Source organism: Alligator mississippiensis, chromosome 3, assembly GCF_030867095.1.
Source record: "Alligator mississippiensis isolate rAllMis1 chromosome 3, rAllMis1, whole genome shotgun sequence".
Lineage (NCBI taxonomy): Eukaryota > Metazoa > Chordata > Crocodylia > Alligatoridae > Alligator > Alligator mississippiensis.
Window position 1 is genome coordinate 259,479,467 of NC_081826.1, and position 16,479 is coordinate 259,495,945.

The 16,479-nt window shown below is 39.8% G+C and overlaps 1 protein-coding gene across 5 annotated transcripts in view; it reads right to left on the reverse strand.

The window, feature by feature from the left end:
• Positions 1-303: 303 nt before the first annotated feature.
• Positions 304-16,479, reverse strand: part of MAST4 (microtubule associated serine/threonine kinase family member 4) — a 496,570-nt gene continuing 480,394 nt past the window's right edge. For all 5 annotated transcript variants that reach the window (XM_019495987.2, XM_019495988.2, XM_059725122.1 and 2 more), the window contains 5 exons: positions 14,230-14,477; positions 11,309-11,431; positions 8,209-8,345; positions 7,726-7,907; positions 304-6,596 (listed from right to left, as the gene is read on the reverse strand). In XM_019495987.2, coding sequence (XP_019351532.1) covers positions 2,734-6,596; positions 7,726-7,907; positions 8,209-8,345; positions 11,309-11,431; positions 14,230-14,477 — 4,553 coding nt within the window. In that variant the 3' untranslated portion in view covers positions 304-2,733. The remainder of the gene's footprint in view (positions 6,597-7,725; positions 7,908-8,208; positions 8,346-11,308; positions 11,432-14,229; positions 14,478-16,479) is intronic.

Sequence of the window (16,479 nt, forward strand, 5' to 3'; positions counted from 1 at the left end):
ACAGAGGTTAACTAACTGGTTCCCGATCACAAAGCATGGCAGTGGCCAAACCAGGGATTCAGTGACCCAGAATCAAAGGCCCCCTATCATATCCATTCCATATTGTCCATGTAAAATGATTGGTTAGCCCATCCTAAGGCTTACTAAAAACACGTCAGCAATAAGAAAAAACAATTCTCACACAGGTTTTTTTTTTATCATATTGGAACACAATCAAGTAAAGAATAATCCATGGATCCAAAGCATCGCAGTATAATGCAGATTTAAGAAGGGGCTGAGAAACGGATTAAAAAGAATGACTCATTACTCTTTCATGCTCAATTTTTATTTCAATGTTATGCAACAGCATAAGTATAAATATTTTTGTTCAATATACAACAATTATGACATCCATAGGGAGTTTCTTAGAGAAAATAAGACTGCAAACACTTTATTGCACAGACCCTAACAAACTGCTTTTGTAAGCTGAGAAATCTACAGCAGGAAGTCTACAAAGGAACACATCATAACCTACCATCACGCAAAGACTGACCAGATAGTACACATGTAGGAGGATCTCTAATAGCTCACTGGTAAGGTAAACACCAACAAACACATACTACGTGAACGCAAGCTTAAGCACTGTTACGCTTCAAAAACAAACAAACAAACAAAAACACAAAAAAAAAATCCAACCAAAAAACAAACAAAACCCCCCACCTTATTTGGCAGAAATCGAATGCGCTATACAAAATATACATAAAAAGATACATTTGTAAACAAATAGCTAGATAATGCTTTAAAGCAAACAAAAGAACAGTTTTAAAAAAAATGCAAAAGACTGTAAACTAGGAAATACCTCTGAGACAGAAATGTCATGATACCTAAGTGCACTAGTGTTCGGTTATAACAACTGGCAAAGCACAGTTATTCTGCAAATGTTGAGACCACCTCTCTCACCAAAACTCTTCAAAATATTTTCTTCTGATCACTGTATCATCTATAAATGCATAGAAGGGAAAATGAATGTCCTAGTGTGCCACATGAAAAATCAGAAGGACTGTCTTGCAATTTTATCATTCCATCAGAGATTCATTGCAGTGAATCCAAACCTAGCTAATCAGCAGAATAAATCCTTTTCTAGGGGGAAATGAATTTAGAACTCTGGCAGGTGTCTTGCAAACCTCCAAGCCAAAATTACACTACGCTTATGAACAAGTTTAGAACTAAAGATATTACAGATGAAACTCACAGATTAGCTCTTACATGGGTATTTATAACAGAAATAATTAAAAATACCATTCTATTGAGCCCAGTCATTTAAAACCTCTCACCCATATTTCTGTTGTGCTCCTGCACATTTCAAATTTTACCTTTTGTCCTCCAGAACAAACCAAATACTTCCACACTAAAATGATCAGACAAATTCTACATGTTCCACAGTATACAAAATTTAAATAAGGCTTAGCAAAAGTAAAAAGACAGTCACATTCTAGCACCAAATAGCTCCAACAGGTCCTTTTGTTACAAAAATGCTTTTTTAAAATTACAATATTTACTTTTTTGCATACAAGTAAAGAATTCATGTTATGAAATGTATGGAGCTACTCAATGCCTTTAGAAATGAATGTGAAACCAAGGATTACTTGCTAAAAACAGCAAGTTTAGTCTACAACATAAGGCCCCAGCTATGTATTAAAATGCATCGGATGTCCCGATCTTTTCTGAAGATATGATACTGACACCACTTTTTCCTTTTTACCACAATTGTCATAAAACTGAAAAAAGCTAACTACATGAAGCTGATTACTCTAGCCTATATGCTGTGATAATTCACACTTTTTACATTCATTAAAAAACAGGGATGGCCATTGTACTGCAACTCTGTGCTTCTACTTGTGCCTCACACTATAAAGGCCTGAATTTAAAAAACCTAAGGAAACCAAGAGAGTTGCAGCAGAAACTCAGCACACCGGTGCTTTGAAGTCTCAGCCTTGTCCAAGGTGAAGGTCCCAGAGCACATTCCCTAAGGACAAGATGAGAACATCGGTTTCACCAGATAACATTACACTTAACAGGCTGTAGTGAAAAATGGAGGCTTCTCCCTTGCTTTTTAATTATGTCTGTCCCAAGATGTGGTTAGGTCTTATATTACATCTGGTGAAACTATCCAGATACAGTACTATCAAAATCTCTGGTTGTTAAAAATATGCATAAAAACTCCTATTCGGTCACTGTATTTACTCTTTTCTGCTTATTGTTTTGAACTTTACCTAGACTTTTTAAGAAGTAAAAATGCAATATTTGTTTCCCTTTCAATCAGACCAATATTTTTACGTCTTTAACTTAGGTCTGAGTATTAGCAATTTTGCTTCGTAGTTGATTGTGGCAAATAAGTGGCAAGCAACTATCTTACAAAAAAAAATTATAGTAAACAATCCGCTCAGCAGCAAAGTACATACGCTACATTCCAAACCAAAAACACAGTACTACGTATTTACAGAGGAAATTTTTCTTCAACAATTCTCAACTGTAAAGGTATTTTTGTACAAATACATAGGGTAACAGTTTTACCGGTTACATTTGGGAAGGCATTTGGAAAAAGGTCCTCTTTCTATACACCCTGCCCTCTACTTCAGTGGCATGAAAGCTTTGCCGCATGAAGATATCACACAGTGCTGGTTTCAGAAGGTAGTGAAGACACATTAACAATTTCAGGTAAAGTCTGCAAGTCCTATCTGCCAGGTGCTGCTGTTAAGAGGACTTTTTGTGAGGGCTGCTCCGGGCAGCATCTTTTCCTCGCCTCTGCCGTGCTGAATCTTTATCAGAAGAAAGTGCATGAGGGCGGTCAGGTGTGGTCACTGACCTAGGGATATCTTTACCTACATTCAGTTTTCTTGCAGAAGGAGGCTGGGCCTGACTGGTGTCTTTTCCTTTTACATCCACAGTGTTGTTAGAGGAAAGAGACCTCTCTTGATTTCCAGATTTCCCCCCAAGGTTTGAAGCAGGATGAAGTGCTTCTGGTGGGAGAGCAGCACTAGGCAAGGTCACGAGTGAAATACTTTTAGTCATTACCATCTTACCATCTCCTGTAGAACAGCTGGTTGGCTTTTTCAGTTCCTTAGAGCTTGCTACAGGAACCTCTGGCAAGCTGCCCTGAACCTTGGTTGAAGAGGCATCATTGTTTGCTGAAGAGAAAACAGATGCTTCTTGCTTGCATTCAGGGAAACTAGGTGGACAAATCAACTGCTTTGCTGGGGTTGCAGCTGCACGGCATGAACTCTGCACAGTGGCAGATGATGGATGTTTTGTTGCAATCTGCTTGCTTGCATCCGTTAGCTGTTTCTGATTCACCTGCCCTTTTCCTTTTGAATCTTGAGAGCCTTTGCTCCCTAAGGTTGCTTTTTCTGCTCCTTTCCCTCTGGCATCACAGTTCATGAGGGAAATGCTGCACTCCAATTTCCCATTGTCATTTTGAACATAAAGTGCTTCAGTGAATTTTTTTCCTTCGGGTCTTTTGTCTGCAGAGATAATATGACTACTTGGGCTCTTGTCTGCCTGTTTGCTCAGAGAGAGAGAGTCCTTCACAGTGGAAAACTTTGGAGGCATGTTTTGCTTTTCACTTGTGTAAAGTTGCTTTTGATCAGCAAGCTCACTGAAGCCTGCTGGTTCTGGCCTTTGAGATGGCTTAATGTTTTCTGGGATGGCAGATACATGGCCAATACAAGAGGATTTGGATTTGCTCTCAGAAGTGCTTCTATCATTTTGAATTGCAGGTTCTGATGCACGTTCCAAAACCACAGGCCTGTCTACCTGAACATACTCATTAGTTAGTCTTCTCTCAGAGCTTGAAACAAAACAAGGGGGATCTTGCATACTTTTACTGGCAGGCTTCCCATCTTTCCGGGAACTGGTAGAGGGCTGAACGAGTACCTCTTTTTCTTTTATGTTAGCAGTGCATTGTTTTTGTGACAATGTTACTTTGTCAAAGGGTTTAGACTTAGAGGAACTTGTGTCAGGTACCTGCCTGGATTTATTATTGCTCATTTCCATAGATGGTGTGCCAGGCTTGACCTGCTCTTGAACACCTACATGAGCATCTACACGGTTCCTATTCACAGACTCTCTTACAGAAGAGGATCCTGAATAGCTAAGCTGCTGCCCAGTAGCCTGGTTGAGCACCAGTCTCTCAGCTGTCTGAAGCTGTGTGTTGCTGGACTGTTTCAGCTCTTTCTTTCCCCAATCTTTGGAGTTGTCCTTCTGTATAGATGAACCCAGCAAAGACTTTTCACTTTTAGGATCAGTGTTTGTAGATGGCTGCACTGACCTTTTGGACAAGGAAGTTTCATTCTTTGAGTCTGTGATAACTTTCTGCTTGTTCACATTCTTCTCTAAAGAAACACCAGCAGGGTTAGCACCATCTTTAGCAACTTGTTTTGGTGACCCTTTGCCATCTTTAGGTTCTGCCTTTAAGCCAGGTGTCTGCAATTTTGTCGCATTTGTCTGAAGTGGGACTGCAAAATCAGCAGAGATTCTCTGAATGATTTTGGATTCACTTGTAAAAACATCGCCAATGGACAGCTTCACAGGCAAATCTCTGTTCACCTCAGGCTTTGCAGGGAGAGATTCAGAATTTCTTTGTGCCAGAGGGTACTTGATTGGCAACTCCCTTTGGGTTTGTCTCTGTTTTCCAACAGCTTTTTCAGAAAAATCCTGGGTTGTGGAAGCCTTGGAGGATGTTGGGACAGGCTTGGCACACTGATGTTGAACAGCTTGTGATTTTGCCTCAGCTGCATGATCTGCCTGTTTTGAATAGGAGTCCTCTCTTTTTTGATTCACTTCGTTGACTGAGAAACTGCATTTAGCACTTGGGTGAGAAATCCTTTTCTCCCTTTCTACTTCTGTGGTCACAGGGATTACAGGTGAATTCGGAGAACCCTTCCTTGATTGTAGGAGTTGGGGCTCAAGGAAGTTGGATTTGTTAGACTCTGAACAGGATAACAGCAACTCTTTCTGACAGGGCATGTCTCTATATATACCACTGCCTTGAGATGCTTGAGGCATGGAATATACCACACTGCTGCTAGTACTTGGACCTTCTGGCAGGGCACATACAGGAAGATCTGTTTTTGAAGTCTGTGGCCCAGATAGTAAGGCAATATCTAAAGTGCCTTCAATTGGTTTCAGACAAGAAACTGATCTTCCTTCCAGTTTATACTCTGATGGACTTTTTCTGACAGGAGACTCAGTAGTAATCAAGGATGATTTTTCCACACCAGTTTCCACTCGGCCATTCAAGGCTTTGAGGGGAACAAAAGAAACTGAGCTAATCTGAGCAGCATGTGCACTGCTGATAAATGCTCTACTATCAGCAGCTGTAGTGGAATCCTGCTGTATATTTATGGGTCTTACTGTATTAAGTTGAAGGCATTCATGAACATTTGATGTCAGCTTGGTCTTTAGCACTGGACAGAGGCTGTCATCTTTTTCTTCAAAGGACATTTTCTTCCTGAGATAATCAATATTTGCAAGCTTACCATCTAATCTTTCAAATTTGATTAATTCTTTTGTTGGAACATTTTTATCTGCATTTTCCCCCTTTCCATTTAGCATTCTGTCAGTGGAGTGAGGTAGCACATCTTGCAGTGTACATGGAGGAGAGATTCTTTTGAAGTCGTAAGAGATATGACCGAGTTCATTAAGTGGAGGGCCATGACATGGCATCTGTTTATCCAGAGCAGTGCAATCATTTGATCTCATGTTTGCATTCTTGTGAAGCATATCTTTGAGAATGCTACCTCCTGAATGAGTCTCTAGAGAGGTGATCTTAGTTTCAAACTGATTTGATCTCTCCAAAGCCTTCAAAAATGTTTTCTTGTCTCTTTCCTCCAGTCTTAGAGTAGCAGGATGTTCCAACTCACCACTAGGCTCAGGTATAGTGTTGGCTTTTTCAGAAAGATCTTGCTTTTTCATGACTATCTTGACCTTAAGTTTCTCTCTATCCAGCTCGTCAATGGACTCTTGCCTACCTAACTTCCTGGAAACAGGGCGTTTCAGGCAGCCTTGCTCTGCAGGCCTGACTCGGGTGAGTGATGGTACATCACACACATTCTCCTCCAGACTCTGAAGAGTTACTTCTCTTTGGGACAATTCTTTATTCACCTCCTCTTGGGTCACTTCCAAGCTGTGTTTACGTGAACATATGTGTTTCTTATCACTGCCATAGGAGGGTGCAAGCTTCTCTTCAGACTGGACCCTCTTTAACAGCGGAGACCTCGGTGGCTCTGCACTCTTTGGCCTAACAATATGCCTCACAATAGTTGGAGGGGAGTGCATTTTGCTAGGGAATGCCTGAGCTATTTTTGAATTTCCAATGGAATGCCCCAGTAATGGCGATGGAGATCGCTGGGGAGATGTTGGTTGGGGAGTTGGAGATGGCGTTCGTGCTAAGGGAGACAGAGGAATATTGCCAGCTGATTTACGTCTTCCTGACCTATATCTTTGTCCACCAAGCTTTGGACCCAAGCCATGAAGAGTACTGGGTCTTATGTGTCCTGATCCAGCAGGAGAATTTGGAGCACTTGAGCTAGGAGAGCTACTCTGAGAAGAATTTGTACCTAAAAAAAGAAAAACAAATATAATATGATCAAGATTCCTTCCTCTAATTACTAAAAGCCAATGCATCAAAATGGTTCTGATCAAGAACTGTCACAACATTCCAGGGTTTGGAAGACTTCAAGTTACTGGACTGAAAAAGTCTCACTCTTATTACCACATTCTTGTTTTTGCTTACATTTAACTTGGAAGCAATTCTGCCATTGGAGTTAAAAGTGAATGGCTACTGTCCACCATTTCAAAGCAAAATTCCATACTATTGGATGATTTAAACTTTCAGTAACGGCTTGAATGCAACAAATTCATTTTCACAGCAACTAAAATGAGGATAGAATTAGAATGGGAGAAGGATGAATCTTTTAGTTATGAAAATTATTTGATTTTAAGGTCTACTATGTTCTCAACCCCACCTAATTTTCCAGAGCTAATCAGCAGTTGTTATACGCCATGCTGGTCCCATGATCTAAAAATGTTGTCTTTAGTGCCATTTTTATGCCCGTAGTTACCATCATCTCTCAGCCAACTGTAGTCTTTGTTTGCTGTACAGTATAGCCACATAAATCTAGCATGCTCGGGACCGAGCACCTGCTGGAAATGTGAAAAATCTGGATTTTTGAAATCGAAGCAGTGGTCCTGAGGGGGTGGGGGAGCGGCGGCTGGTCCTAGAGCAGCAGCCACACGTGGAGTGGCAATGTGGGTGGCGGGTAGTGGATGGCAGCAGCAGCCACCACATGCAAGCTTCCCCCTTTGCTGCTCCAGGACTGGCTGTTAATACTCCCCAATGTGCTGGATTTTTGAGAATTCCAGATTTTTGATACCGGATTTATGAGGTTATACTGTACCTTCTTTATTGCTTAAGTGTTATTTGCTCTATTAATTTTAGACTTAGCACAAAACAACAACAATAAAACAATTAAGCCAAATCTACAAGACAGTTTCTTTTTAAGAACTTCTGTAACGCACAGAAGTTGGATTTTATGCTACGATGTGTTTTTTCAAAAACAGAATATTCAAAATGATTAGGGTTTCACATGGGTGACTGTTCTCATGGGAATGCAATAGAGACTTTGTGATCTATTAAAGCAGTGTGCATTTCAATCTCTCAATATTTTCCTACCCAACAGTACTCACCAGAAGGGAAGTCAGGTGTGGAGCGGTAACTTGGTGTAGGAGATCTGGGAGACAAGCTGTGAGTTGGGGAACCAGGCAAGCTCTCTCCTGATGAAAGTGATCGGTTAAGACAAGAGAAACTTCTGCTGGTGTGAAGCAAAGGAGAGGGCTGCTTGGCTAGCTTTTTGAAAAGAGACCTCCTCCTATGACAAGAAAAGCACTTATGAGAAGGTAAGCTGAACAAAATACACTGCTAACACATGGATTGACTTTAATACCATCCCCTTCAGCCCCACAAGTCTGAATGCCACTATGTTTATACGAGAACACATAAAACGGTAGAACTTCTAGGGTTTAAGCAACAGAGTGAATTGCAGATAAATAGAACAACAAATAGGAGTCATAAAATGGCTTAATTATATACAAATTAATAAAACATCTTCCTTGCTATTCCTTTCTTCATCTGAAAGCAATATACTCTTCAAAAACAAAACCATCACTCACCTCTCAAGACTTTCTTTCTTTTTGGTCTTCTTACTGCGCCTAACCATTCGGCTCCGGTAGCTGTTTCTCCTGGCTGGTCCTGTTTTGATTGAAGTGTTCTCAAAAGGAGTTGTAGTAATTGACACTTTGTTTCCACTCTGCCAAAATGATGAGAACATTTAGGAGTGGGTAATACAGAACCACTTTCCTTTCAATTGAAGTTCCATTATGATATGAATGCGACTAAACACAAACCCTGCCTTGAAGCAGCTGATGACACTACAGATAAGCACTCCATATACTTAGGCACTAGACACCAGGAAACAAAACATACAAAAATTGCCAGGTTACCTTATTTGCCACTTACACAGTGAAACCTGGTGTCTGCTATATAAATGAACATTGAAAAATTCTTAACCAAGCTCCTGTGAAAGAGCGTACCCAGTCAGCATGATGGAGCCATGTTTTCTGAAGGTCTTTCAAACCAAGGCTCAGGGATAGGTCTTTATTTGTTTTCATTTATTAGGAAACTGCAGATTGGCCAAAAATTGCACATTTTAAAGACATTTGAAGGGGATAACTTTAATAGATGCTTTCCCCCTTTTTCCCAGAAAAAGAAAATAGCTGTCAATGCACCTTGAATGAGCTACCTCAGTGAACTGCCAGTCTGCCTCAAGAAACTAGTCATTACATTGCAAAGGTTATGGGATTTGTAGTACTGAGACGACCCCCACTGCAGTACTATGTGTCCCCCATACCCTTCCTATGAGGTAAAACTTGCCAAAAATTGGTGCCTATAAGTGTTAATACCGAACTCTTTCCTCCTGCATACTGGAAGGGACAGAGAAGCTGGCAACCATCTTGTAGCACAGTTTCTATCCGGTGCCTCTATACAGTGAAGTTCTGTTGGTGAAGAAAATCAACTTTCCTGCTTAAAATACACATCCCAGTTTTGGAAGGCTGATATTTGGGGAAAGGATGCATGCAGTATGCAAGTAAATAAGGAATTTCCACTAGCATATCAAATTGGTTGGAAATTAGTAAGAATTTGTATTTTAATGATCCACAGTTCTGTATTGATACAAAAAAAAATCACCTGCCAAAAATAGATGGTTATCAGAATGGAATCTCTCATTGTAATTGGACTCTGAAAGAATATGGAATTACTTTATTGGATTTAGTATCTTTTGCTAAAATCTACTATCCTGTGTTGAATTTACTTTTGGGAGAACAATGTCTATACACTGCTCTTCTATCAATCTTTATTTTTCTTTCAAATTACCTTTTAAAATTCTACATCCATTAATAAGCCTCAAAACGTAAATAAATTCTCCTGCCTGCACTTCAGCTGCATAGGGAGAAACCTAGTAGAGGGAACTGACTGCTTACATTCAATCAGTTTGTTTCATGGCGTATCTGTTCACAATATTAATTTTAAAGTTCCTCTGGTTTCATAGGAGATAAAAAATATTTCAAGAAAAAAATATATTTTGGCTCTTTTCTAGTATCTTCATACTCTACTACCAATGTGTTCAATCCTACTTCACACTTATGACAGACTGATCACTTTGACAGGTGAAACAGTATATAGCACCATGAAATTAGTATTATAGAAAGCAAACATATTGCAGTGTAAAACAACACTGACATGCTTTTAGTCTTTGCTGCAAAAATTATAAAAGAAATGGAGTCAGATAAACAATGTATTAAAAAAATACTGTTCTTTGAAAAAAGTGAATAAAAAAATTTCCGAAGAAAAACAAATATAAACTCACCTAAGGTAGGCCCTGGTCAGATCTTTCAGAACTCTACCAGTGCATGAGTTCATCCATAGAAAAGCAACTTAAAGGTAAAGATGTTTCATACAGTTTGCCTAGCTTAGCCTGAGTTAAGCTACTTTGAACATTCTGCCACTGAGACATACAGTCCCTACTTCCCTTTCTTTATCTCAGATTACTACTCCCCTTTTGAAATTTTCCCTACTTATTCTGTATCAGAACAGGCACACTCTAAACAAAGTTATCATCAATAGTTTGAAATGCATGAAAAACTGCTATCAATCAAAATAAATAGGCATTAAAGGAACTGTGCTTTTTCTATTTACCAGAAAAAGTTATCTTTGCATTTTGAAAGAGGATGGGATGGTGGACATTTGAACATCAGTACCCTGAATTTCCTTCTATACATCTGCTGTATCAGCAGAAATACCAAGAACAAGCTGAGAAATTAAATGACATAGTAGTATTTATGGATTCACTGGCTACTTTTTATAGCTGTCCAACTATCAGTTTAGACTTGTAGCTTGACAAACACAAAATAAGTCTTAGAATCATAGAGAATTAGGGTTGGAAGGGATCTCAGGAGGTCATCTAGTACAGCCACCTGCTCAAATCAGGACCATCCTCATCTTGGCTTTGTTGAGCCAGGCCTTAAAAGCCTCCAAGGATGGAGATTCCACCACCTCTCTCGGTAAAACACTCCAGTGCTTCACCACCCTCCTAGTAAGAAAGTTTTTCTTAATATCCAACCTAAATTTCCCTTGCTGCAACTTGAGACCATTGCTTCTTGTTCTGTCATCTGCCACCACTAAGAACAGTCTAACTCCATCCTCTTTGGAAGCCCTCTTCAGGTAGTTGAAGGCTATCAAATCCCCCCTCAGTCTTCTCTTCTGCAGACTAAATAAGCCCAGTTCCCTCAGCCTCTCCACTAAAGTCCCGTGCCCCAGCCCTCTAACTATTTTTGTTGCCTTCTGCTGGACTGTCTCCAAATTGCCCACATCCTTTCTATAGTGGGGAACCCAAAACTGGACACAGTACTCCAGGTTTGGCTAATCTGTGCAGAATAGAGGTAAAGAATTACTTCCCTCAATCTGCTGGCAATGTTCCTACTAATGCTCCCCAGTATGCTGTTAACCTTCTTCACAACAAGGGCATACTGTTGACTCATATCCATCTTATTGTCCACTGTAACTCCAAGATCCTTTTCTGCAGAGCTTAGTCAGTTGCTCTTCTGATAACAACTATCCCTTGAAGGAAAAGGAATTGGGAAAAGAAAAAGAAATCCCACCAGTGATGGTGTACAAAGCTGAAGTATAAAGTTGGTCTAAAAAGTAATATGGTACCTTCAGCAACAGCTCTATGACTTCAGTGTGAACAAGACCATGTACTGGTTCTCCATTGATATGAGTAATCAGATCTCCAGCCTTTAGTCCTGCTTGATAAGCTGGGCTTCCTTCTTCTACATTCTGGTCAGGTAAAAAGAGAAAAGCTCTCATAAACAAAATGACTCTGGCTGCATACACAGTTTCGAATAACCCGGGAGAATTTGCCCAGGTTTATTCTCCTGGGTAAAGAGACTTGCCCAGAGGTGCATGTATAAACATTTGAATGCTGAGGCCCAGAAGAATGGAGAGCTTACAGTAATGACACTGTTCAGTCAGGGGTGGCCTGTGCATACATCTCAGCATGCTCTGCAGGCTCCCTTAATCCGATTCATGACAGACTGCAGCAATGTATACAGAAGCCCTGACTGGCTGATCCAGACTACTCAGGGTCAGCCTGTTTCTCTGCAACACAATGTGAAGATTGTGAAGGGGCATGTTCTGCAACACGCTGTCTCCCTTGTATTGGGAGGGGGATACTGGAGGACTATGTTCTCTTCTGAGCAAAGCTTCACCATGTATAGACACTTGCTCTCCCAGGAAAAACTCTCCCAAGAGTGATTAAACCCTGGTTGTTTCTAGATTAATTTTCTCCTGATGCGGTCAAAATTTTACTCTAGTCTAGGAAAAAAAGCCTGAACATCTATACAATCATAACTTCTCCTGAGAGAGCTACAACTGAATGTCTGTATGAGGTCTTGGTAATCCTTATTCTGTCAGTAAGCACTCTCTGTTTTAATGTAATAACTATCTCTTTTTGACAATGACTTTTTGACACTGAAAACAGCATTAGAGATCTTGCAGGACATAAAAAAATCATCCTACTAATTCCATCTTAACATTAACTTGTAAACACTATAACACTTGTAGAGAAGTGTTACAGTTCTTCTGGGGTCTACGCCTCATCTAAAGCTCACTGAAGCACTGTGATTATTTCACTAACATAAAGGAGCTTCAGATGGGGCCAGCTGTTACAGAGATACAGAACAGGTGAACAACTGACTCAGACTGAGAATTCAGATAACTAAAGATAAGCAAAGTCCAAATCTAGAACATTTGTTTGACAGAAAAGAAAGCTAATCATCCTTTATAGCACGGTGTAAAAAAAACAAAAAACAACCCATCCTTCCCTATGGGCTGGATAAGCATCCTTGAGGTGGTCTGCAGGTCAGACCAGGACTGACTCCCTAGGTCTTGGGTCCAGCCTGTGTGCCACATACAACATGAGCCAGCCCCTGGGTCCAGCACAGGGTGCATGCTGCCTACAGTGTGCAAGCTGGACCAGGCACTGCAGGCAGCACAGGAGGTTGGTTCAGAGCGCTGCACGCAGCCTGAACCCCAGAACCCAATGCAACACCAAGTCTAGCTCACACACCACAGGCAACACATGCCCTGGGGGGGCTGTATGCACAGCAAGGCCCTGGGCCAGCATGTACTTCATGTGGTGTGTGGGGCTCAACTGGCTGTGCACACTGCATTGGTGCGTGCTCCACGTAGTGCCCTGCTGACTGGCCCCATGTGCTGGCTCTGACAGCTTCCACAGTGCAAAGTTACTGAAGAATAGAGAGAGAGAGATTTAAAATTAGAACAACAGGTCGTTCAAGTCATTTCCTTAATTTTAAGTGTAATCTGCAGCCACTAAAGCCACGTCAATTCCATTAAAATCAACAACACCTGAAGGGGTAAAAATATCTGCAGTCATTTTAAATTTTAAGGTAGCGTATATTGAATATTATTTTTCTTAACTCCTTCAGCATACATGTGATTTGCACATGGCACTTCCACTGAAAACAAATAGGCTTCTTCAGAGAAGCTATGCTTCTAGGTGCAAGTGGCCCAAGTACAGGCACAGTGGGGGCGAGGAGTAGCTGTATTAGCCTCAGTATCAAAGTCATACGTTGCAGCCATTTAATATAAATGTTCAAACCACAAGTAGCTGGCTACATTAAAGGTTCCCTACAAACCGTCAGTGAAAAAAATACAAGAAACTAAATCTTTTTTAAGCTAGTTGAAATTTTTCTTTTACAACAGAAAATAGTCCCTTGTCTAACAAAGTGAATGGGTTGACAAAAGACAAGGAACAATCACTACTCTGTCTGCTGGCCTAACTTGGACCTGTAGATACCAGAGAAAAATAAAAAAGAAATTCAGGACCAATAAAATATTGATTAAATTTCATACTTTTTTCTGTCCATGAACAAGACCATGAAAGAAAACTACAATATCCCCAGATCGATTCTAAATTATTTGCCCAATTTTAGATAAAATAATTGCTGTTGTACAACTTAGATAAATGATACTAACAATCAAACAGCAAATACAAATATTCAATAACCAAGATTCAGTCAGCAATTCATACGAGCTGGATGAGTTCTATACTGCACCAATTGGGTACAGAAACAACTGGACAGAAACAATATTGCATGATTAAAATGATTGATTGCAGTCACATGGTCACTTAATTATATAACCAACTGACACAGAACAAACTGCAAACTGTATAGCTAGGTGTACAAGTTGAAGTCCAATTTAAAAGTTCGAATGATTCATACTCAGCCAGGTGTTCAGACAGGATCTGTGCAAACAGAGTCAGAGTGGGTTTGAAGTGGGGTGACTAACTGTTGCTGCTCCATAGTGAACAGCAGCTCTTATGCATGATCCTACAGGGGACACTACTGTAACAAAGTGACTCTAACTTTAAACTTGCTTCACCCGGGGTCAAAGTTGGTGCATTTCATCTTGAGCATGCAACTGATCAGAATGGCCACCACTGAGATAATGGGTACCCTGCCTATGAACCATTATCTGATGTAGTCTGAAATCTAACTGCAAAGCTTAGTTTTCAACTCTGGTATTAAGACATTGAGGAGAATTATTCTTACCCAAACAATATGGTGCACTGTGTAGATATCACTGTCTCCCACATAGACTCTGATTGCTCGGATTGTGAAGCCAAACTTTTTTCCTGAACTGTGAATTACTATAGGTTGATGAGGACTTGCAGCAGCAATTGAGGATTCGCGACTAGGAGATGAATCTCTGGAGGATGAAGGATCTGAAGAAAGGGAATGAGGGGACATAGGACTTCCCAAAGGAGAAATGCCAAACACATCTGGAACAGATGATCTTCCTGTTGAAGCACATTTTGATTAATCACATGACCTCAAAACATTGAAAATATATAATATTAATATACAAGTTAAAATCTTATAACAGAAAATGTGGTAAATTTTGTCTAAATTGCTAAAAACTAGCTTCCAGGCAAACAAAACCCTCACTCCTTTAGTAGCAACATAAATATGATACTTGGAAGATATCTATCAAAATATTTTTTGTTTTTACCTTTTATTTAAAATTAAGAACTCCTTAAAAGTTTGAAAATACAACTTTGTCTTGGAGTGTATTTTTATTTACACCACATGCCTTATGTTATGGCTACTCTTGGGATATAAGCTGTTTTATGATACTAGAAAATATTTCCTGAAGACTGAAAGAAAAAAAAAAATCCTTAAATCCTTTTTCAACAAGCATGCAGAGAGGGAATTACAACAACTGCATCAGCATATGCATCTCCCAGATGCATACTTCCACTTGATAATGTCTATCAGCAATACAGAAAGCTTTCATACAGATAATTTGGGTTGGGTTCTAAGTTTTATGATGATCGCTATAAAACCAGTCATTTTAATTCCCACTTACACAAGTAACTCAACACTGTCTTAACAAACCACTATTATTTTCAGCCTGCTACTTCAGATAAGCTGAGTCTAAACCAGGAAACCTTTGCTGGCAGAGGAACACTGGTTATGGGTAACAGTTTTTAGAGGCAAATCTATGCTGGCAAAAGTTCATGTGTAGTCACAGCATACCTGCAAAAAGGTACATATGCAACTAAACAGAATATTTCATTTGCTGTACAGATCTAGCTTATCAGCTGTATTAGAAGAAAGCACTTTTTTGCTACATCTGTAGTATAGCATAACTATAGTGACAAAAGTTTTATACCTTGGCAGTGCCTCAGCTTGGATTTCATAGAATAATACTCCAATTAAAAGAAAAGTGTGATTTTATGTTTTTGAGTAGTAAAGTCAGTTTGCCTCATCTTTGGGCTATCAAATTCTTTTTATGAGGAGTTAAAGAATGTCCAAACCACAACTAGAGTACATTTAGTGCTGCAATCACAGGATTTGAAGCACTAAATGCTAACTGACTGCAACTTACCTTGGTATCTACTTCCTAATCTGCTTTAACGTTTAATTTACCCTGTTTACACGTAGAATGCATTACAACCTTTCTACAAGCAGAAATACTGAATCATGGCCTTACTGGTACAGGACTCTAGCAAGAAAACATCCATACTCTTCAGACAAAGATCTTATTTGGACAGGTGGCATATATAAGGGGTAAACCTGAAAGCATGTGTGGGGTATTCATGATTTTTAATCCCAGCTATGACCCCAGCAAGGCATGTCATGCACTATTCATCTGGTCTTCTCCTTGTAAAATACAGGTACCTTCTCTTCTCTCACAGATATGTTGTAAGGATTATAGTTAACGTTTGCATTGCACTATGCAACATCACAAGTATTCTTTTTACTTCCAATAAGTGAATCTCCAGGCATTCAAACACCAGCAAAGTCTCCCTGCTTTAACTCAGACTATTTTCATCCTGAATTGCTCTATATTCATTACCAGTTAATGGTTTGGCTGTGGGCTACAGCGAAGTTTACCCAGATTCTTTATTTTTCTAGAAAATGGGGAGAGAAGAAATGAACTGGTGCTTGGGTAAACCTTTGCAATCATGGTGGATGGGTTGGCTTTGCCTTCCTCTGGGGATTTGTATACGAATACCATACTCTTGCACATGTATTTTTACAACTAGGCGAACAGGACAGATGGGAGTCCTTTATTTCCATTCTTTGCCATTTCCAAGGTAAGCAAGCACAATACTTCAGCAAGTACACAATACAGCCTTAATCTGATGGCAGATTACTGCCTTAATCTGATGACAATGAATTTTCCTGAAGTTATTGCCAAAACCATCTTCCCTATTTGCAGAGCATGTGCCATATGCATGTTACCAAGATAATCAAATATCATGCCTAAAACAGATGTATCCACACTTCAGAATT